The sequence below is a fragment of the Protobothrops mucrosquamatus genome, unplaced genomic scaffold (genome assembly GCF_001527695.2).
Source record: "Protobothrops mucrosquamatus isolate PMUCROS unplaced genomic scaffold, P.Mucros_1.0 scaffold1240, whole genome shotgun sequence".
Taxonomy (NCBI): Eukaryota; Metazoa; Chordata; class Lepidosauria; order Squamata; family Viperidae; genus Protobothrops; species Protobothrops mucrosquamatus.
Window position 1 is genome coordinate 63,786 of NW_015387447.1, and position 24,774 is coordinate 88,559.

The 24,774-nt window shown below is 36.6% G+C and overlaps 1 protein-coding gene across 1 annotated transcript; it reads left to right on the forward strand.

Annotated features, from left to right (window-relative positions):
- Positions 1 to 13,625: 13,625 nt before the first annotated feature.
- GLO1 (glyoxalase I) lies at positions 13,626 to 23,342 on the forward strand. Its single transcript, XM_015821057.1, has 6 exons — positions 13,626 to 13,919; positions 16,888 to 16,970; positions 17,949 to 18,089; positions 19,610 to 19,677; positions 21,872 to 21,961; positions 22,400 to 23,342. Exons 1-6 carry the CDS (start codon positions 13,839 to 13,841, stop codon positions 22,486 to 22,488), a joined length of 552 nt encoding a protein of 183 aa, XP_015676543.1. The 5' UTR covers positions 13,626 to 13,838; the 3' UTR covers positions 22,489 to 23,342.
- Positions 23,343 to 24,774: the final 1,432 nt, after the last annotated feature.

Below are 24,774 nucleotides of genomic sequence, written 5' to 3' on the forward strand. Positions count from 1 at the left end.
TCTGAAAATTAAGAAAACCGTTAAGATTTTACACCCTAAAGAGTTTCAATGAATTTATAAAAAACAAAACAACAGCAATTTTATTGTTTGAAAAAGTTGGAAAATAACTACTCACATCTAGTGGAGAATCAGAGCATAGAACAACAGCAACTCTGACTCAGAAATTGGCAAAATGCCCAGAAACAAAGATTAATCTGTTCCCTTGAACTTTAATAATCTTCAGCCAAATAGAAAACAGCTGAGAAGAAAAAATATATAGTGAGCAATTTATAAGCTAAAAAAAAGTGTCTGCAGAAAAAGAAAACTTCAACTGTTGTCTAAGCTCAAGAATTGTTTGCAGAAAAAGAAAAATTTTGACTCTTGGCTAATCTTCTAGGGGGGAACTTACTAGAAGGTTTCAAGGTGGCTAAATACTCTGGACTGCAAATCTGACTGGTTGATAACTGACCCCTGAATAGAAGAATTGTTATAAAACACTGCTTTCACTGATACCTTGACAACTAGAAACACATTGGATTACAAAAATGATATATAAAGATAAGAACTATATAAGACTTGGTTTGGATTTTGAGATTGGCTGGCTCGATAAGGCTAATTACACAGACTATGGTACTAGTGAAAGATTATTTGGGAGGGAAGACAAAATGGATATTGCATATTTATCTAAAAGGGACAGGAAATCACACCAAATATTCCCTTCTGAAAGATCTAGCCTGGAACATGAAAGATCTGCAGGAGTAATACTCCAAGACAAGACAAGTACTTTTCAGAAGAAAATGTATACAATGCTACAACAGATTCAAATGACAATAGTTTCAACCCACGATGAGATCAAAAGTAACTTTGATTACATAAATGAGCACATCTTCAATCTAAACCTACAATTAAAAAACTCAAAAAATGATGATAAAGAATGAATGAACAAATCAGATAAGAGAATACAAACTAGAAAAAAGTAACTTAAACTGGGAAGCTACAAATGAAGAGAACTATAACTTAACATAACCAGAAAAAAAATCTACAAGATTTTATTACAACATTGAAAATGGAAAAGATATTTTATTCGACAGGACGTCAAAACAAATTTGAGGATAAGAAAGAAGATTTAACAAAATGGATTATAGAGCTGCCAGGAAAATCATCAGAGTCTGGGAGACAAAAAGTGCATATCCTACTCAACCTGTCCTTCACACTCCCAACAATACCTATAAAAATACAGGAACTTCCTGGTAAGCGGAACATACTAACTTGGAAAGCTATTTGGCAAAAGAAGAAGGCTAGGGTTAGACTTAAGAGATCTGATTCAACTTACCAGACGGAGTACTACATGATTAAACATTTGTTTGAATATGATTAAAAGAATAAATAATTTTGGATATAAAGGGGCCCTATAGTAAGAGGTATAAGAGATATAAGTGGTATAGTATTTTTTATAATATATAAAACATTAAAATACTGGGATAAGGTATGTGAATGGAAAGTTTAGACATTTAAAGGTAATTAAATTTGAGAGAATTATGACTGAGAAGAATGATTTGAATACTGAGGGGAAAGTAAGGCTTAAATAAAAAGTTTGAAAACAGGACATATAGTGACTCAATAAGATGACTTTTATAAATATAGTTGAAATATAAACTGCTCAGAAAAGATTTTACATGTGGATGTTATAGGTAGGATATATAAGTAGTATGGTATCTTTAAAATATATGAAATATGAAAATATTGGGATGGGGTATGTAAATGAAAAGTTTGGATATTTAGGTAATTAATTTTGAGAAAACTATGACTGATAACAATGGTTTGAATACTGAGGGGAAATTAAGTTTAAATAAGAATTTTGAAAATAGGACACATAGTGATCTAACAAGATGACTTTTACAAATGCAATTGAAACATAAGTTAATTAGAAAAGATTTATATATGGATGTTATTGTTATCTGTACAAACACAAAAATGTTTATATCTAACCTTGTATGTATTGAAAATATTATTATATTTATCTAATGTTGACAAAAGAAAATAACATTGAAAGAAGAGAAGATTAAGGAAACATACTATTAATTAATATATTGATCATGGAATTATATAAATTAATTATTATTGATTGTTTTTTCATATATATGAACCCAGACAACACACTGTTTACTAAGCACTAAAGATTGTTATTGCAAAAAATCAATAAAATATATTCAAAAATGTACATGTTCTTAAATAGTCCATATTAACTTATATTTACTCTAAATCTATAATTTAAATCAATCCTTTGCTGACTTCTCATATACTACAAAACAATTGACTGTTCCTACTTGATATTATTGAGCACTAACAACAAATTTATTTTCTAAAATATAGAATATAAAACTTTGAAAAAATAATTCATGGGAAACACATACAGTATACTAATGGTTAGTCCTCATGTAATTCAGGTTATATTTAAATTCCTCCATGGCACTTCTAAAATTAATATTAAACATTAGTTTCCAAGCCATCATTTAGAAAATATAACATTATTAGGTATTAGCATTAGATCTTCCCATGCTATGTACCATATCAGGCAACAAAAAATACAACACAGTGATAAAATCCTGTTTGTATAAATTGTCAACGCTGCTAACATTGGATGTTCCTGCTTTGACAACTGATGAAAATGCAGTCATTTTCTCTTCTCCTTTACTATGCTTTTTCTTGCTTTTAGAAATCAGGTGCAGCGGGGGTGGTGGTGGAATGAAAGCTTAGCTAGCCATAACAATAACACTGCTGTGGGAACCCAAGGACAAGCTGATAACATTTTGGCGGGCAGAGGAGCTGGGGAGAAAGCCCGTGCTTTTAACTAATTGGGGAATGTGATTTATGACAGTTTATTGGGGGTGGGAATTGTACTTTGTTATTTTGGATCCAGGGGAAGGGAATTTAGTTTTTGGGTTCAACTATGTAGTGCCAATACTTTGTTTCCCAAATAAAATGTTCTTTAAGGAAGAATTTTTCCTGGAAGTTCTTTTGATGGGTTTCATCTATCGGAACCATGACATTAACCCAAAAACTAAATTCGTTGGGCTCTACTAAACTGGCGACACTACCTAGAAGGGAGCAAGGTGCCTTTCGAGGTATGGACTGATCACAAAAACCTAGAGGCCCTGAAAAGTCCCCACAAGCTGTCCCTGAAGCAAGTACGGTGGGCGCAATACTTTAACCGATTTAAGTTACATACCAGGGGAAAAAAACTTTTTAATGGACGCTTTGTCCAGATTACCTCAATACAAGAGCCAGCGTGAAGAGGTTAATGAAGCAATTATATCTACACCACAAGCTACTTCTCAACTAATGCCATGAAGAGCCCCCTCTTCGAAAGTCCCAAACCCTGATGACCCTGGGGCGAGGAAATTAAAACAGTAACTCCTCAACGATCGATGGTTCACGTGCAGGGATGGTTTGGCTTACAAAGGGGGGGAAGTTGTATTTGCCTGAAACCCTCCGCCTTAATGCTTTCCAGCATGGTCACAATGTGAAACAAGCTGGCCACTTTGGATATTTAAAAACACTGCATCTGGTTCATTGACAATTTTGGTGGCCGGGTTTGAAACAAGACATAGAGAACTACGTTAAGAGCTGTGCTGTATGTGCCACCATGAAAAGAATTCCAGGAAAAACCCCTGGACTATTACAACCGGTTGCGGACCCTTCCCAGCCATGGGAAGAAATCGCTATGGATTTTATAGTGGAGTTACGTGAAAGTAGGGGGAATATGGTGATTTGGACTGTGATAGATCTATTTTCAAAGCAGGCTCATTTCATCACCTGCAAAGGACTCACGTCTGCCCAAAGACTAACTAAGATATTTCTGAAGCATATTTACAGGCTGCATGGTGCACCAAAGTGGATAATCTCAGACCGAGGGATGCAGTTTATGGCCAAGTTCTAGAGGGGCTTCCTCAAGTTAATTGGCTCGTCACAGGGACTATCGATGGCTTTTCAGTTGTCTATGAATGGGGCAGCTGAAAAAGTGAAAATGGTGGAGCAGTATCTCAGATGCTATGTGGATTATTAGCAAATGAACTGGACTGACCTCCTCCCTTTCGCAGAGGTGGCTTACAATTCTTTATTATACTTGCATTTTGAAAATATAACATAGTGATAAAATCCTATTTGTATAAATTCTGTATTATTCTACATGATTGGCTCTTTCTTTGTATGCGTATTCAAAACCAAACAATTTACTTTTCTCTGAAATTGTAGATAAAATCATTTTTAACATTTACCTATGCCAGGAGCTTCACCCTCTTGATAGATAAACTTCAGTGTTCTGTTTCCTCCTTTGGCAAAAAAGCTATCAAATGCTAGCAACTATTAAAAAGGAAAGATATGATACAAATTCAACATTTTGCCAAATCACCACACTATTTATTTCTTTAAAAATTCCCTAAAGGAGTACTAGTTGTCAAATATTAAAGGAAACAATGCCTTTAAGGTGTTTTCAGTTGTCATTATGTTGTTATGTGTAAAATTCCCTTCTAGCTTGATTAGGAACAAAACATAGAGGGACCTCATAAAGATCAGCTATACCTAAACTCTTGAGAATAGTTATATTAATAAATCCTATTTGTCTTTTATTTCCTCAAACAGAAAAATCAATCAATCAGAATAGAGCCCGAAGGGACCTTGGAGGTCTTCTAGTCCCATCCTCTGTTCAAGCAGGCGACTCTATATACCATTTCATATAGGTGGCTGTCCAGTCTTTTCTTAAAAATCTCCAGTGATGAAGCATCTACAACTTTTGAAGGCAAGCCATTCCACTGGTTAATTGTTCTCACTGTTAGGAAGTTTCTCCTTAATTCCAGGTTGCTTCTCTCCTTGATTAGTTTCCATCCATTGTTTCTTATTTTGTCTTCTGGTGCTTTGGAAAATAAGTTGACCCCCTCTTCTTTGTGGCAACCTCTCAAACATTGGGATACTGCTATCATGTCACCCCTAGTCTTTCTTTTCTTTAGATTGGCCATACCCAATTCCTGCAACCATTTTTCATATGTTTTTGTCTCCAGACCCTTAATTGTCTTAGTTGCTCTTCTTTGCACTTTTTCACAAAGTCTCAACATCTTTTTTGTAATATGGTGATCAAAACTGGATGCAGTATTCCAGGTATGATTTTAATATTTTAAATTAAAGATTTGGACAGGAAAAACCTAGAACTTAGATCTTGGAACACTGGCTTTAAAAAATACCTGTGATGGATATTATAAAATTACACATAATGGTCAAAGAAGATTGTATAATTTATTTAATTTATATTTAATTAATTCATTAGATTTAAATGCCTATAAAAGGCTGGCCACAATCAAAATAAAGTTGAATTCCTGAATTTATTTATTGTTATGTAGAAGGCATTTCAGAAAGTATTTGTACTCTTTATACTGTGACTTTTTGATTTGATTATCTGAATCTCCCTTTCCTTCATTCCATACCATGTGACTATGTATGCATAAATTTATATGTATATAGGGGGATTCATGTAATCAGACCAAAAAGTCACAATATAGAGTACAAATAAAGTACATTCTAGTCATAAGAGCATGCACAGTTGATTAGAACAAAAACCAATATGTAAGTTGTTCATATGTAAGTTATTCTGATGTTTATCTGGATTTACACATTGCATTTAATCATAATGCCTTATATTTTGGTGATTCTGATGCTGAAAATCTCGGCATAGGTTGTATTAGTATTAGAGCAGAGGTCCCCAATCTTTTGGGTACCAGGGGCCGGTTACGTGGACGGAGGTTTTTCCACAGACCGGAGGGGGCGTGGTTTTGTGTGCTGCCTGCATCCTGTGGATGGGGCTTTCCTTGTTTGTGCAGACCGGTTGCTGGCATGCCACAGCCTGGTACTGGGCCACGGACCGGGGGTTGGGGACCTCTGTATTAGAGGGTGAAAAACAGAATGAACACAGTTTTTAAAATGTTCCTTGTAAAATGAATGTAAAGTAAACTCACTGTTGGGCCATCCAGGATTAATTCTTCTACTGTTCCAATGTCTAATCCAAGTTTGTCAGACAGAATTTCAAAGATATATTTATATGCAGAATTAACCTTCATTTTTCTGCCTTCTCTTGCTTCTTTGTATCGTGCCTAGTTGGAAAAAATGAGGAAAAATTATGCAACAGTTGTATGTTTACTGTTTATTGTTTCTGTGGTACTCATATTTTATTTCAAATATATTAAATAGTATGAAATTAAATAATGAGCAATGTTCAACCAATTTATCCCTATTTTAGTTTCTCTTGCCTTTCTTTATTATTTCCCTCCCGTTATTTTCTAAACAGTTTCTTGAGGTATTCTTTAAATGCTTACACAATAAAGATAGAAATGCATACATATTACTTCAAGCTCTTAGAAATGCAAATGTATATATGNATATGCAAAATGGTGATCTGAAACAAAAAAAATCAACATTGGAGTTTATGATTCTGCTCTATATTGTTGTGGTTACAACTGATTCTGATATGTTTTTGAATTGATTCAGCTAATACACCAGTTTTAAAAGAAAGAAAGAAAATAGATTACAGAAAGGAAGGAAGGGAGGGAAGAAAAAAGGAAGGAAATGTACTTACAGTAGTTCATAATGGGACTAATGAAAAATGGTGAGGCAGTGAGCCCCTTTTTTATTTATGCATTTAGTTAGTAAAAATATTGTGCATACTTCAAACAATTACTTCAAAATAATTCTTTTTAGGACTAAACCCCAAATAAACATGTTTGCCCTAAAAATAACAACAAATCAGTGGTGAACAAAATTTTAAAAAGAGAAGAAAAAAGAATGCAAAAATGAATTACAGTAAAAGGTTACTTATTTTCAAAGGTACAACACTGTAAATCATAATATGATATTTCAACTTATGAACAACAAAAATATTCCATCAGTTCTTCTGAAAAAAATAATTCCTGGCCTTTTCTTTAAAAAATAATAATCAATGGCTTGGTTTCAAGAAGTGACACAGAGACATTGGTGCCCCAGAACATGATTCTTTCCTCAAAATAACAAAAGCATTGTTGTGTTGTAGGCCCTGACCCTTCTGGAAGTGTGTGTGATGTCATGACATATAGAAAAGGGATGGAGTTTGCATTGCAATGGCAGAACATGCTTCCTCATTCTGTTATTCCGCAATCCACCCCCTCCATGGATGCTGTTGTGCAGTTTCTATCAGAATCAGTTGTGACAGTTATCCCAGCTAGTTAAGGTTTCAGTCAAGAATCCTGGTATGAAATCCCCAGTTATTTTTAACTGATATTTGTTTTCCAGTTTATTTTGGAAAATGTAAATAGAAATGTGATGCATAGTTGCCATTACAACATCTTCCTTGCTCAGTCCTTGGAAATATGAGTGCCATGAATTATTGATTTGAGAAAATACAATCCCCTCCCAAATTCATTCATGAATTGCAACTCTCTATACTGTTCTTTTTTGCAAATATCTAATGGACCACTATATAATAATCCTTGTGGACCCAGAAATATATGATTTGTCCTTCTTAATTATATTCTAAATATTTTGGCCAGTTCCAAGCTGGATGTTAATCAAATCAAAGGATCTGAATAACATATTATCCTAACTGTACTCCTAAGGATTAGGGTTATTGTCATGGCAATATGTACTTCTGCCCACATGGCTGCCCCAAATATGTAATACTGAAAAAATATTAACTGAGTACATAGTTGGATCAAGAGACAGGAATCGAGCCTAATTTTGGAAAGTTCAAAAGTTTATTAGTGTGTGCATCATGATTACAAACCTGTTTTTCTTTCAAAGTTTCCTGCAGTGACTGAACTCCGCTGTTACTTCGGCGGAATTTAGACATTCTACGGGTTGCAGTTTCCCCACCTGCACGAACAGGGGGTTTCAAACGAGAACGGTCCAATGAATCTGCATCTTTCATTTTGGAGAGAGGCTCATCCTCAGGTGGTCCAGGACCAGGCTCTATAATCTCTGGTGGAGGCTGGTTCTCCGCTCGAGCAGCAGACTCATCCTGAGCAGGGTCTGGATTAGTATCTGCTGCGTTCTCCATTTTTATTCCTGTGGTTTATAAATAAGACTTTGGTAACTGCTGCAAGGTGATAGTTTAGAATAGAAGATACCAAACGTCTTAAAGTGTGTATCCCTTCCCAAAAATTATATCTTATATCTAAACTTAAATTCTCCAAATCCACCTGTAGGCATCTACCATAATGTCCTCAAATGAACAGTTCAGACCTACTGCTTGACCATCTTGTCCTTTCCTCAGTAGCCCATTGCGGGAAAGTGGCTGAGGGAGAGAAATGAAGGATTGATAAAGAAAGGAACACTTTGACCCTCTTCATTTGTATCGGGCCCTGAACATAAGAGCCACAGTGGCACAGTGGTTAGAATGCAGTACTGTAAGCTAACTCTGCCCACAACCAAGAGTTCGATCCTGATCAGCTCAAGGTTGGCTCAACCTTCCATCCATCTGAGGTTGGTAAAATGAGGATCCAGATTGTTGGGGGTAATGTGCTGACTCCATGAATGGCTATAAAGCATTATGAAACAGTATATAAGTCTAAGTCAGGGGTGTCAAACTTGCAATGTCACATGACGTGTCACCACGTATCACGACTTTTTTTCTATTGCCGGCAATGGGGTGGGCGCAGTTTTGCCATGATGCATCCGGTCCATGGGCCAGCAGTTTGACACCCCTGGTCTAAGTGCTATTGCTCTTATGCAGCCCTCAAAAATTTACCTTTGGAATAATTCTTCTCTACAGAATTATTTCTGATAGAATGGCATACAAAACTGCAAGGACGGTTTTACTCTGTTGTGTTGATGTTGGGTAAGAAGGCAATACTAAGGTCTGTCACATCAGGAAAATATTCCCTGTCATCCGACAGAATCTACTTTCTTGGCACCTTTCTTGGCACCTTTCTTGGCCATTTTGCAAAAAAGCCCATAAAAATGAACTTTTAAGCACTCTTGAGAATTAACTACTTTTCAGATTTTCCACCACATAGCTAGGGAAAAATTTATTTATTTTATTTATTTATTTATTAAATTTATATACCGCCCTATCTCCCTTACGGGACTCAGGGCGGTGAACAGGCGATACTAAAATGCCTGGTTCACATTACTTTTTCTTCAGAACAGCACCTATTGCTTCCAAAAAATATTTCTTGGAAGCTTAGGCCATGAGGGTAATGCAATCAAAAGGTATAATAAAATAACAGTGTCTGGAAAGATTGATTTCATTAGATTCTGGTATAGCAGAGTACTAATTCCATAGTTCAGTCATGAACTACAAGTATTCTTTTCTATTACAGTACCAAGTATGCCCTAATAACTAAGGTATTTTATTGAACACCTCTCTTTTTAGATATGTGGATTTTCTTTCTTTTTTCTTTAGAAAATAAGCCATCTCTTTATAGGTAAAAACCAGATCAATTGGATCTGAAAGCCTACTGGCAATCAGTACAGCTACTATAAAACTGGTGTTCTTCTGCTAAACTTGTTCCTTCTGTTCAGCATGGGAAACACTGCATTTTGTGACCAGTCATATATCAAGGGCTACCTGTGCATGCTTTTATGTTATAAAGAATAAAAGGCAATATATGAAACATATGTATGCTCTGGAGGCTTGTTAGCAAGGATAGGGAGACTTACAGTGAATGATGATGTAAATTAGTTTTAGCTATATTCCCTTTTCTGTCTCTGATCTCATGCCTTTAATTTTTTGATTTCCTATTATTCAGGGCTTTTTTTGTCATAGAATGCCCAGAATGGAGTTCCGGCACCTTTTTTGGATGAAACCTTGTAGGGTAGGCATGCTATTACTTGTTTTTTTTCTCTTGGCAAAATGTGGCTTACCCCAATATGGATCAGAATAAGGGGTATTATTCTGCAAAGAATAGCAAATATTTTTTATTTAATGGTGATTTATTCTAAATATGAGATGAGATAACCTTTATTGTCATTTTTTCCTGTGGGCACACTGGCACACATTAAAAATGAAATTCTGTTGCCTGTTCTCAAAAGTGTACACATACATAACACACATATAGACATGCTATATGCATACATATGTATGTGTCCATAATTATTTTAAAAATATGGTATATACCTACACCCTTACATATAAATACATATAAATATTAATCACTGTCCAAGGAAGCTTGAGAGTTCACAAGGTTGATACTGTATGGAACAAAATTGTGACTGAATCTGGATACCACGAAGCCTCCTCCCAGAAGGTAACAACATATCTGATCATCTGAGTTATTTCAAAATTAGAATACTGAAAAGAAATAAACAATTATTTGAAATAAAATCTATTTAAAATAGTTCTTTTCCTCTTTCAATGTTTAAGATGAGATGTTCCTTCATATACTGGAAGATAGGAAATTAATCACTGGAATCTTTAGAGTTGCATATAAACATTAATTGATATAATTATTACTTACTACTATCTTTAAAGAGCAACACAATAGGCTCTTGGTAGAACAAGAGGGCAATGAGCTTGTGTCTAAATTAATCAATTTTCCTTATCTCTTTCTCAAACCAAACTCAGACCAAAATTGTTTCTTCACTGACCTTGTTGAAAAGATGCAAGGAAATGGACAGACAGCTAGGAAATTCACTTCATCCACTGAGTGTTAAGCAGTTTCCCTCTTGAGCTCAAAAAAAATGAAGTCTAATAAAGGTGGGCGGATGAATTCAGAGAGAGCATATTTGCAGCAAAACTTCAAATGGCTTCAAGCACTCAGCTGGGACTATAAGTGGAAGGACATGGAACCTTTAAGCTGTGCAATGGCCTTATTGGCAGTTGAGCGCAGAATCTATCAGTCTAATTAATGGAATGGAATCAAAATGCAGCATTACTGCCCAGCAGTAGGAATATCTCATAGGTATTGTGCTGTTGCTGCAGCGGATGGTTCCTGGAGTGTGGTCTTTTCCAACTTGCACATATTCATAATATGACCAAAGGAAAAAGAAGGCTTGGAATTAGCATATCTTTCCTGCTATTTATTGTATCTCACTCTTGGGGAACTATTGCTATGTATAGAGACTTTATTTCAGTTTTGCTTCTAACTTATTTTAAAAATATTACAGAATCTTGAGCATTTGATTTAATTCCTGTTCTCAGAAATATTAATTTTATATAGAATAGTAAGTCCCACATTTTAACACTGCTATCATTATGTTGAATTTCTTTGGTACTGGAAGAACTATAAACTCATTTTTCATATTTAAAATTTAGTGAATGCAATACCCATCTTGTCCTTTGCACAATTTGAAGCTATAGTGTTTGATTCTAAAAGGTACCTGCCAGTCACTTTTTGAATTTCATTTTTGCTCAAAAGCTTCACAGAGAAATAATTCTGACCTATTAGAGAGAATTGTGAGAGGGTTAGCAATTCCTGCCTCTTGACTGATGATCATCTGGATTATATTGGTCTGGTGAGGAACCAAATCAATAAGAGAACAAATTATTCATATAATTATAAAATATAATAAATTCTTCGAAGTAAATAGTTTGTTGGTTAGTGTATCTGTCATGGTTCCAACGAAACAATGCAAACATTGGATGTTTTTGCTTTGACAGTATCATTCTAACCTCAAAATTGGTTTAGCTAAATCATGTTTAATCATGGGCATGCATGTTATATAAACACAACCTGAGAGAGTGCTGTGGTAAATCAAACATAGTCATTTATAAACCATAGTTTATTACCTTACTGTGCTATATTAACTCAGTCAGTATCTTGGCATTTCCTTCTAATCCAGGGGTGTCAAATTCCTGGCACACAGGCCGGTTGCATCATGCAGAGGCCACGCCCACCCCAGCTCCGGCAATGCAAAAAAAGTTGCAATACGTCGCAACATGTCACATGACACGCGAGTTTGACACTCGTGTTCTAATCCCTTTAAATCTAGACTCTCTTGATCAAGCTTGTTGTTATTTCGATTGATATGTACTGGTAAAGGATGACAACATGGTTACAAATGCTTCTGAATTACTGAATTATGTTATTGTGTAACTTTTTCAAACATCTTAACAAATGTTCAGTTTAAAACTGAACTCTTCAGAACATTCTGGAAAGTTGATGTCATAAAGAAGTTTAAAAATTACAGTAAATTTGATTCAGACAATTAATCCATTTTACTCAGTCCAATTGTTGCTGATTATTATTGGTTTTTGAAGCTTTTATGTTAGAAATTTTTCTCCCATAATCATACAGGGAATTCTAATAGATCTTTTGAGATATACATATTATGACTTACAATGCCTTGGATGAAAGGCAAAAAATTGCTTCACTGTGGAAAGAAGTTCAAGCATCATACCTCCCTGAATTCCTTAAACCAAACACCTTTTTTCTGAGATTGCACTGCAAACACAACTGCTTTAAGGAGTTGCAAACATGCATTCTCGAAAGCAGCTTTGAATTGGAAGCCCTGTACAGGCTACTCTTTATAAAGATAGTGATCAGTGACTTTTTCCCTTCTTGTGTCCATTTCTTTACACCATATTTTTTTTCTGGGAAGGTGGAATAATTCAAAAGAAAAGTACACAAAAAGGATCTGGAAGAACTGGAGTCATTTAGCCTGGAGAAAAGAAGGAACGGGACAGTACTTTGAAAAGCCCTGCAGAAAAAAGATAAAAACCTGCTCTCTGTTGCTCCAGTCTGTCAGACTAATCCAAGAAAATTACCCCAAGGGAGTGCTATACAGTAGTAAACCAAAGACTGTAATTTTATAAATGATAGTTTATGGTTTACTATGCTGAGAATTACTTCTGCAAATCTTGCCAAGAACACTGCAGGGACTGGTCCAGGCAGTTGCCAAGAGTCAATACTAACTTGAAGGCATGAATGAATTGCTGCATTAACTGAGCCAACTCATATTTTATTGAATAAGCATTTTTAAGCAATGTACACGCGGGCAATACTAAGTTGGAGAACATTGTTTTAATAACAGCTTCTTCAACTGCAGCCTTCTGCTCAACTGTTACTAACCAAATGTCTTATTTGCTATAATAAACACTGACTTTGAAAACCAATGCTTCACGGCCATCATTAGAGTTCAGAAAATTGGATTTTGTGAGAATACCAAACAAGTTAAAATTTCCCATTAAGCCTCCTATGGCTAAGTATTTTACTCAATTCTTTGCTTTTGAAGAGCATGTTCAAATGAATCGTTCTTTATTGGAGATACGGTATTAACGGAGTTTTAAAAAGTTTTCCTCAAATTACTTAACATGCATAATTTTGTTTAAAAAAACTGTACTTCTTTTAGTTCTCTGCAGTCAACTACTGTATAAGTCAGGGATAGTCAACCTTGGCTCTTTTACGACTCGTGGACTTCAACTCCCAGAATTCCTGAGCCAGCACAGCTGGCTCAGGAATTCTGGGAGTTGAAGTCCACGAGTCATAAAAGAGCCAAGGTTGACTACCCCTGGTATAAGTCATACTGTCGCTGCTCTGACAGCTACTCATCTATTTTCCATCGCTCCCCTGCCAAAGTGAACTCGCAATAACACCTAGGTTCCTCACCAGTTACAGGGGATGAATCATCTTTTCTTTAAAAGGAATTGGGGAGGTAACCCTTCTGCTGCAAAGAACGCTGGGAATTGAAGGAAGGTAATGAAGTAGATCTGCTACCGCAGTATACAGTATGTGGATGTAGTAGCCCAAACCACAGTTTTGCCCGATTTGCATGCCTTGCCTCCATTGGCTGGAGAGTCTCATCGCTCTTTTTTTTCCCCCTCGTCGCCTCTAAAATACGCTACTGGGAGGGGACGGACCGGGCGTAAGTCGGTGTGGCTGTTCGGCTCCCTGGTTTGCAGCATGTCGGAGCAAGGCGAGTTGAGCGGTCTGGCCGATGAGGAAGCCTATAGTGCCTGTTCCGACCCTGATCCCAGCACGAAGGTAAAGGGGAGGAAGCGACTTTCAGGGAGGAGGAAACCTTTGAAGAAATAGCGAGAGCTTGCTGGAAAATGGGAAGAGGGCCTCTCCTGATTTCCCTGCGAGCAACTTTCGCTCCGCCGAAAGAGCTCGTAGGATTCAGGCGTTGCAGAATACCAGGGTGGAAGCCAAGCAAAAAGTAACCTCAAGTCCTGACTGTCGGAGAATCATATCCTTCCCGGAATGCTAATAGAATAGAATAACAGAGTTGGAAGGGACCTTTGGGGGTCGTCTAGTCCAACCCCCTTGCTCAGGCAGGAAGCCCTATACCATTTCAGACAAATGGTTGTCCCATCTCTTCTTAAAAACTTCCACTGTTGGAGCATTCACAACTTTTGGAGGCAAGTTGTTCCACTGGTTAATTGTTCTAACAGTCAGGAAATTTCTCCAAAGTTCTTTCTTTGATTAGTTTCCATCCATTGCTTCTTGTCCTGCCTTCAGGTGCTTTGGAGAATAGCTCCACTCCCTCTTCTTTGTGGCAACCCCTGAGATATTGGAACACTGCTATATGATGCAATCCCTACCGTAGTCCTTTTCATTAAATTAGACATACCCAATTCCAGCAACTGTTCTCTATATTTTAGCCTCCAGTCCCCTGATCAGCTTTGTTGCTCTTCTCTGTGTAGTTTCTAGAGTCTCAACATCTTTTTTACACTGTGGTGACCAAAATTGGATGCAGTATTCCAACTGTGGCCCTATCAAGGAACTATAAAGTGGCATTATTACTTCATGTGATCTTGATTTACATGTCGCTTCATGCCAGCCTTTTCTCCCCTTTGGTGCTCTCTGAGTTTGCTTGTTTTCTTGCAGACATTTTATTACCCAAACTAGGTAACATCATCAGCATCTGCAAGAAAACAAGCTCAGCGAGCACCAAGGACCCCTCATTTCAACCCTGGGGTACAAATATTCTTTATTTTCCAGCCTGGTCTGTGCGCTTGACCAGCACTTCTCATCCTCTGAAACGTTACACAGCGAGAGTCTCAATTCATATCTGGACAGCCTCAAGTTCAGGAAAGCAACTCTACACATTTATTTTATACTTTATTAACTATCCTACTAACCATGATAGATCTGTGTAGCCATTAAAGAAGAATATGTGTAGCTCAGGACTGAAATGAGGGTCCTCATTTCATTTTATTATTGAAACTAGTACCAGTCCTGATGATGTTATCTAGTTTGGGTAGTGAAACATTGCAAGAAAACAAGCTCAGAGCGCACTAAGGACCTCTCATATCTACATAAGATTGTAAGATTACACATTGAGACCTGAACGATGATTATTCTAAATGCCTTCTCAAGCGTTATCAGAATCCCTTGAGGTACTTTATATTCTTCTCTGTTAATAACATAGTTGTGTTGGTATTTACTTCTACCAAGTTTAGGGAGATTTAACACAGGGTAGTCGATTGTAATCTTACGTCTATGGAGATTCTCAGTCATCCAGGTCATGGTTGTCCCAAAGATGCTTTTTTCAGGAGGCAACTGGACTTTCTTGTTTTTCTTTGAAGATGTATCGCTTCTCATCCAAGAAGCTTCTTCAGCTCTGAATGGAAGGGTTTATATTCCTTGCAGCTGTCTGCAAGGAATATAAATCCTTCCATTCCCCACCATCCAGTCAGAACTGAAGAAGCTTCTTAGATGAGAAGTGAAACATCTTCAAAAAACAAGAAAGTCCAGTTGCCTCCTGAAAAAAGCACCTTTGGGACATTATAATCTTGTCTATTTATATCTCTGGGAATTAGCTCCATTTAACATACTATAATGTGCTTTTGAAAAGATAAAATAGAACTATGTTGCAAGAGTTATTTAAATCAAGCCTCTCTTACCAACAACTCCTCATGTTATCCGAGAGCTCCTCAAGAGAAAAAATGGTGAGAGTAAGAGTGACTTTTGGGAGAGATTTGTGACCTTTCCTGCCTTCCCCATTGATTTTGCTTGTGGGAAACTGGCAGGAAAGGTCACAAATGGTGATCACCTAACTGCAAGGCCCTGCAACCTTCTTAAGTGCAAGGCAGTTTCCAAGCATCTGAATCACAATCATATTACTGCAGGGATGCCATGACGACCTCAACTTTATGGACTGCTCATTAGTCCCCCTCATTCAGCACCATCATAACTTGAACAGTCGCTGAACAAATGGTTATGCCATTCTGTAATTCTTTAAGCCAAGCAAACCTTTTTCTGGGATTGCATTGGGGATGAAAGTGGTTTAAGAGGTTGCAGGCAGACATTCTTTGAAGCATCTTTGAAGCTGAAGCACTCTACAGCCCTTCATAATATGAGGCACTGATTGGGGATCTTTGCATCCCAGTGTGCATTTTCTTTTTAACGAAGTTGGAGTAAGTAGAAAGAAAACATTATGAAAAATCAGGGAACTGAATTTCAAGTCTTAAATTGAAAGATTGAGAGCATTGGGTTCATTTAGCTTGGAAAAACAAAATCTAAGGAGAGCAGGACCACACTTTAGAAATCCCTGAAAAGATGACACACAACAGTCTTTTCTGTTGTCCCAGAGAATATGAAATGAAATAATTTCCTGAAGGATCCAGTGAAAGTTAGAAACGTATCAGTAAGAACAGATGTAAAGTGAACCAGTTATCAAGGAAGGCGATGTATTTAAGGAGAGCCTGGACAGTCGTCTCTTACAATGTTTTGATTTAGATTCTTAGGCTGAGCAAAAATTTTGAACTTGAAGCTGCCTTTTAAAACAATAGTTCTTTGATTGTTATTCAGTACTCCAAGAATCAAAATAATAACATCCACCAGAATCCTGTTAAAACCGTGCAAGTACTGACCGTGTAATATTGTGCTGTTAGTCTGATATCAAAACAAATATCATTTTAGTCTTGGCTATTTTTTTTTGTCCCTAGGAAAACTATATTCTATGTTATTGAGACTTCTGATTTACCAAAGTTGTATTTTTCCGTAGGACTTTCTTATGCAGCAGACAATGCTAAGAGTAAAAGATCCTAAAAAATCACTGGATTTTTATACTAGAATTCTTGGGATGACGTAAGTAAAAAGAATTTACTTGTTTTCATGAGCATTTTAACCATCTAAAAACGAAAGACTCTTGGATGTAATGAAATATTTTAAGCTGCTTTAAACTGTTCCAACAATTTTGGAAGGACTTTGAGAAAACTTGGCACAGAAGAGATGAACTACTAAAGAAAGAAACAAAAAACCCTTTCTTTGATGAGAACCTCAGCTCAGTAAAAGGACTTTTTGTTTTGTTTGTGGGTATAATGCTTTTGTCAATAATTTGAGTGAGAAACATGCTTAACTCTGCCTTTTCTCCAAGGCTTGAAGCAGAATGTTGTTCCTCCTCATCTCACCCTACCAGTAGATTGGAGTATATTTAGGTGTGAGGCAGCGTTCTTGAGTGGAAATTCCCAGTATGCTACAGCCTGCAAGGTTCTGCTTGTTGCATGTGATAAAAGAAATGTGGGCCCTACAGACTTGATTTTCTAAGAACAATAACTAAAAAGTATCTTTGAAATAATGAGAAACCAAATGCTTTGAGCTACCATACTTATATGTTGTCTGAATTAAAACTGTTGATGTATTAAGTAAGGATTTGGGAGATGTAAAGTGCATTCATATTTCTCTGCTCAGAAGTAATTTTGTTCAGTAATAAAAAGCAAACTATAGGCTAATTTATGTTGTTCATCACAAATGTTTTTGAATAAAAAATCCAAATATTTTCTCAGAGAAAACTGGGATTTTATATAAGCAAAAATGTTGTATTTTCCTCAACACTGCCATAGTAAGGGTCCTTCTGGATTTGATCTATGTAAGAAAATAATACAACTTTCTTGTATGCTGTTGTTATTGTAAACCTCGTGTTTATTTTTAATTGATTTTTTTCAATTTAAAAAATTGTCAACAGCAGTCCTAAAGCTGATCATCAAGGGGCTTGGTACTGTGTTACAATGAGGAAACTGGAAAAATGTTTAGGATGAAATAATTTGTATGTTTTTTTCCCCTCAGCTTACTTCAAAAATATGATTTTCCTTCTATGAAGTTCTCCCTCTACTTTTTGGCCTATGAAGATAAAAATGATATTCCAAAAGATAATAATGAGAGGATAGCATGGACCTTTTCTAGGAAGGCCACAATAGAACTGACACAGTGAGTGTATTCTTTGAAATCTGGTGACTGTTGCATATTGGTTTTTCCCCAGTCCCCAGGTTTTCATCTACTATATAATCTTCAAACCTGGAGATTTGAGAAATGAATAAGAAATGATCTTTTTGCAAACTATGGATCACCTAGAAGAGAGAGGACACATTTAAAATAATTTTTTTAAAGAAAGGTCTGGTTCCTGTAGAGGGTATGAAAATGGTCTTGAAGAAAGAAATCAATATCCATTGTGCAAGCAATAATTTAACCCATACAGAGAGGAGATAAGGAAAAAGTTAAGAATGCTTTACCTTGATTCTCTTTAGTGTAAGAAGGGAGGAGACACTCTCACTCAGGTTTTCAGATTCTGATATTATACTCTATAAAAATAAAGCGTTCCAATAATTCATATGGTGTTTGTGTCATAATTTGCCTACTCAAAGGACAGGTCCATATAAAGGAATAAATATCCTGTTTTTAATGTGTCCTGGATGAACTTATTGTCATATATTGATTTTTTTTTCAGTATGTGTAATCAGTTTTAAACTGGAACAGGTGTCTGATTTACCAGCACTCAAATAAATAAAAATGAAAATAGTCCCTAATTCTACTCAGAGTGGAAAGAAATTCCAAGAATAACTGATTGCTTAACAGCTACAACTGATTGCTTAACAGCTACAATTTATCACACAAATTGTGTTTTTTCTCAAATTGTGTGACTGTCAAATTACATTAAAATAAATGTGGTAGTCCTTGACTTATGGCTGGTTGCTTAATGATCATTAGAAGCTCCCCAAAAGTAGTTACAGCCTGTTTTCAAAGTTTCTATGACCATAACCCACCCATCCCGTCACATGATCGGATTTTGGGTGCTTGGCAACCAGCTCACCTTTGCAGTTATATTCCTGGATTTGCAATGTTTTTTCCAGTTCCCAATGTTTATTTCCAGGTATTCCCATTGGGGAATATTGATTTGCTTAATGATTGCGGTGGTTGGGGATGGCTGCTGCCCAGTGTGAGAGGGTGTACAAGCATCTACTGTGGTGTCAGCTGGGGACGGCAAAGTGCAGAAAAGCCAAAAGGATGGAGATGGTTAAGGGGAATTGAAGCATCCCTTCAATTGTAAATCCAAGTGGGCTACCAATCACTTGAATTTTGATCACATGACTGCAGAGGCACTATAACAGTTGTTACTTCAAGGTTGGGTGTAAGTACTATTTGTTCAATGTCATCGTAACTTGAATATCACTAAATGAATGGTTGCTAAACAAGTTCTACCTGTAGTTTTACAAGTCAGGGTACCAGACTCACTGTGCAATAAAGAAGCAAATTCCTCCTTCTCCCCAATGATTTACTTCCAGCTTACATCAAAGCAAACAAATCCTTGTTCTTTATAAGTTTGTTTGTTTTGGGTGCAGCTCATTTTTATGTGGATTCTTTTAGTATACAGTAGCTTTAATTTAACTAGATTTGAGCTTAATATATATTTGTCCTCCACTTGTTTCATTTGTCCCCTTTCTTTCTTTCAGCAACTGGGGCACTGAAAATGATGAGAAACAGGCTTACCACAATGGCAATTCAGACCCCAGAGGATTTGGTATGTTTTGAAAAAGCCAAAATGTATTACCTGTGTGTTTTATTTCCAGAAAAGTCTTCAAAAGAAAAGAAAAAGGGGGGGAAACCTCTATTCCAGCTTCATTTTTTTAATGTTTTGATGGATGAAAACTTTTTCCGTGAATAAAACAATGGCATTGGCTCTAGGACCAGCTCTCCCCAATTTAATGCATCCGGTTGTATTCAGTTTCCACAATCTGATGGCAGCATACATTTCATTCTAGGTTTGGCTTCATTTGTCAGAGACACCATATTTACAATTACTATGTAATTCTACTGGAGGAACTTCAGATAAAAAGAACATTGTACCTCAGGGGTGTCAAACCTCGCAACGTCACGTGATGTGTCACAACATATTGCGACTTTTTCCATTGCTGGCAATGGGGTGGGCGTGGTTTCAGCATGACACATCCGGCCCGCGGGCCGGCAGTTTGACACCCCTGTTGTACCTGATTATCATATTCATTATATTTGGATTGTATTTATTGTCATTATTTGCATACCACCACATCTGTAGGTAATTCACAAAACAAAATTATGAAACAGCAAAATCATAAAACTGCATATCACACTGAAAAAAATATTGAAAGCATATTACTAAATAAATGGCAGACATACCACAACTCTCTGAAGGCTTGTCAAAACAGCTATGTTTTAATGGCTTTCCAGAAAGCAACTAAAGTAAAGAATAACTGGATTTTGGAGAGCAGGTAAATATTTTATAAGGTCAAGATAGCGGTACAGAATCTGCAATTTAGGTGTTGCTCTATAGGACAGCTGTAGGCCAATGGCAAATCAATCAGGTCCAGACCCAACTTTTTATAACCTTTCTCGTTCTAAGACTGTAGTCAGATGGTCCGCTGACCTTTGCTGACTTCTGCTGACCTTTACTGACTTCCTGTTGACCTACTTTCCACATATACCCGTGTACATTGGAACCCGCATCCATCAGCTACTTTTTAGTTCCCTATTTCTCCCACGGTTACAATACTCATGTTCCAAATACAGTATACATAGAACTATCTACTTTGCAATTTCATATTGCACAAAGTTCAGCAGATTACAAATAGTACGTTCATATTGTGAAACAGCATAAAGTTCAAGTTAGAGCTTCAAAGCACTTCTGTGGGGGCCTATTTCAGGTTTGTTCTAGCCTCATCTTGTTATATGAGGAGGGGGCTATATTTTCATCTTTCACAAGGATGATAAGGGGTTTGGAAACCAAATCTTAGGAAGAATGGTTAAGCTTTCTGGCTATATTTTGCTTTAAAAAGGGAAGACTAAGGAAAGGCATGATGGTCCTCAAATATATTACAGAAAAAGCCTGCTGTATACAAGCATAGGGAGGACTTATTCTTTTTTTGAAATTAAGGACAGGAGAAGAAGTAATGACTTGGTATTTTTAAAAAGAGCAAGATTATTTGTTTACAACAATAATGGATGCTGCCCAGACATTTGTTAGAGACAGTTTAGTGCAGGGGTCCCCAACTCCTGGGGCAGGGACTGGTACTGTTCCCTGGCCTGTTAGGAACCGAACCGCACAGCTGGAGGTGAGTGGCGGGCACGCGAGCAAAGCTTCATTTGTATTTGCAACTGCTCCCCAGTGCTAGTATCACCACCTTAGCTCCACCTCCAGATCTGGCATTAGATTCACATAGTGCAAACTTTACTGTAAACTGCACATGCGAGGGATCTAGGTTGCGTACTTCTCTCATTCCCCCAATCTGTGGAAAAGTTGTCTTCCATGAAACTGTTCCCTGGTGCCAAAAAAGTTGGGGACTGCTGGTTTAGAGTATTGCAGCAAGCTAGGGATTGGACTAGATGGATATAAGATCCCCAGTGATTCTCTGGTTCATTCAGTAAAGTTGTATCTTCTTGATAATCTCTAAATTTATTGAATTATAATTCTCATAATCCTGTCATTGAGTTTCAGACCTGGATATAAATGATAGGAGTTGTATCAATGCATCTGGATCACATCAGATTGTGGCTGTTCCCTTTTAAATGTAATTTTGAATACTATTAATAGATTTCTACTGTATGTATTATGGAATAATGGTTGTATTTCCTGTTTTCCCCCCCAAAAAATAGATGATTTATGTCAGTGCTTTATGAACAAAGGCATTCACATATTGCCAAATGTAGCACTGTTTTTGATTATTCTGATTATTTTTTAGGTCACATTGGAATTGCTGTTCCTGATGTAAATAAAGCTTGTAAAAGATTTGAAGAACTGGGGGTAAAATTTGTAAAGAAACCAGATGATGGTGAGTGTGCTGTGAACCAATAATTGCCTTTTTCTTTGTATGTAATATTGAGATTAATCGGTGAATACATCGATCATGTCAAATTATATATACATATATGTAGGGTAGCATGATGTGTGTCTCCAACCTATTTGTCTATTTCCAGCTTGCTTTTTGCAAATGATAAAAATCTTGTCTCTGGGAAAAAAATTCTTGGAGAAGAAATTATACTAATCTCGGAAAGTTGTAAAGTGGGATCCAATCTGAGTCGGTCACCGGGACCAGAGGTTTGGTCTTCCGAGCTTTTGGACTCATGCTGGAGCCCCAATCCTCAGGGAACTTCTGGTGACTGACCCAGATTGGATCCTACAACATTATCCTGGGACATATATACCTTGTAAAAACTTAAAATGAGAATTATACTGGAATTTATTAATACTACATATTCCTCTTTTATAGGTAAAATGAAAGGCCTGGCTTTTATTCAGGATCCTGATGGCTACTGGATTGAAATCCTGACCCCTAATCACATGGTGACTTTAATCTAGGTTAAAAATAACAACAATGCACTGTGAGCATCCGTCAATAAACTGTTGTAACTTCTTTCAGGGAAAACAATTGATATAATCAGGAGCGGGTTGGGAAAGAGTAGCTGATTGTGTATTCTGTTTCTCCTCTCCCTACTTAATTTATGAATTTTGCTGTGAACGTGAACACTTTTAGTGTAACATAGGGGAAGAATGATTCAGATTGGAGGTTAGGGAGTGAGCAGACATGTACTGATGGTCTCAAACTCCTTTCTTTTCCTTTTGTGTGCAAGGAGAGATGAGAAGCTCAATTTTGGCAATTTCCTACTCAGTCTGAAGACAAAATATTCTAATATTTTTATTTTGAGGCATGTAAACCTGTGGTTTGATGTGGATCATTCTCAAAACCAGTGTTAACATCTTTATCAAGGTGTGAGCTTCCAAATCTACCATAGAAAAAACAGCTTTTAGCTTTTTGTTATTTAGAAATTTGCTTCTGTTTCTACTAAGCAGGGATCTCTTGGGGTAGAACAAAGCTTCATAATTGATTTTTTTTTAAATGATGAACCACAATTAGGACAAATCATGTGAAATCAAGTGAAATAGGGCCAACTTTTTTAAAAAAAATATTATTTTGCCATAGTGCCTGAATGCAGTCAAATGTTCTGAAATTTTTCTTCTGGAAAAATGTTTACCTTGGAACCCTTTTTATGGTTGGTGAATTCCGTAGTGAAATACAAATTGATTCTTGCCCCTAGTCTAAATAAAGGTTGCAGTATTTGGATCATTTTGAAGTGCTGAAAAAAGTTGAAAATGGCAATTTAAGACTTTTTTTCTGGAAGAAGATGGAAAATATTAAATACTTGCATACTAAATTGTGAACTTGTACTTTTTTATTCTCTGTTGCTAAAGCTGACTCTTGTGGAATCTTGTTTATGCTTCTTTATATTTTGCACTAGGAAAAATAATTTCAGATTCTATTGGCTGTTTGCAAAGCAAAAAACAGGAAATTAGTAAAAAAAATATTGGCTTTGGAGAATACATTGAGAGCCACTTTATAAAGATATTCCTCTCTTATCAGTCACTTTTTTAGCAACTGTTTGAAGTTAAAAAGGTGCTGAAAAAATAATTTTATAGCCAAGTTACCATTTAATATCTTCACAGCATTCCTTAATCAAGTGATTATCATTACACTCAGTACATGTTCTATGCCTGTCCTGTGTTTTTTTCTCCCCGCCCCCCCATTGCAGAACAAAAAGATTAGAGAGAAAGGGATTGCAAAAGAGTAAACTGTTTGCTCTTCTACACATTAAAACTAATGCAATCATAAAAACAGGTTGGGTCTGAAAGCCTCATGCACATTACACAGGTAGTTTATAGTACTCTTGTGGAATCTTTTCCTCCAATCTTTCTGTTCTGCGAAGACGGGGAAAACAAGCAATTTCTATAGGCACAATTTCTCCTTTGCCTGATTGTTTTCTGTTGCTGATGCACAATAACATTGCTTTTAATGTGCAGAAGTACATAGTATTCTATTGAAATCCCTTCCTCATCACTCTCTCTGTTGTGCATGTGGGAGGGAGAAGGGTCAGGAAAAGGAGAGCTGGCCTACAGAAATTACTTGGTCTGCCTCCTCACACCTGGAGGGATTGGAGAGGAAGAGATTTCAAGAAAGTACTGCAAGATGTTTGCCTAGCTGGAAAGTATAGTTGTGATTTCATAATTGCTCAGCAGTGGAGTTGCTGGTCCCAGTTAGGGTCATTACAAATGAGGACTGCTTGTAGTGGTTTTATGTATTTGATTTCTTTAGCTTCCCATCTCAATAAGTGACTCTGGGCAGCATACATCATCAAAACAACTTAAACAGTACGAAATAAATATATAACGTTAAGGCATAAGGCTACAAACTGGGAGTGTGAGTTCTGCTCCCATCCTTAGGCATGAAGCCTGCTCAATTACCCTGGGCCAGTCACTTTATCTAGTCATAGGAAGCAGAAGCAAATAATGACAAATCACTTCTGAAATCCTGCCAAGAAAACTTCATGGACTTTCCAGGCAGTTGCTAGTTGTATTTCTTCAATAAATAATCACAAAATAGATCTGCAAATAGAAGTAGAATGACTGGCAAAAAAGAGAGCAAAGATAGTACCAATAGCGATAGGTGCCTTAGTCGCAATCCCAAAACAACCCTGGAACTCTATTGGCATTGAAAAAATCACCATAAGTCATTTGCAAAAAGCACCTTTACATGTTATTATCTTGCTTCCTGCAGCAATACCTTTCATACCATCAAACATCTGCCTACCT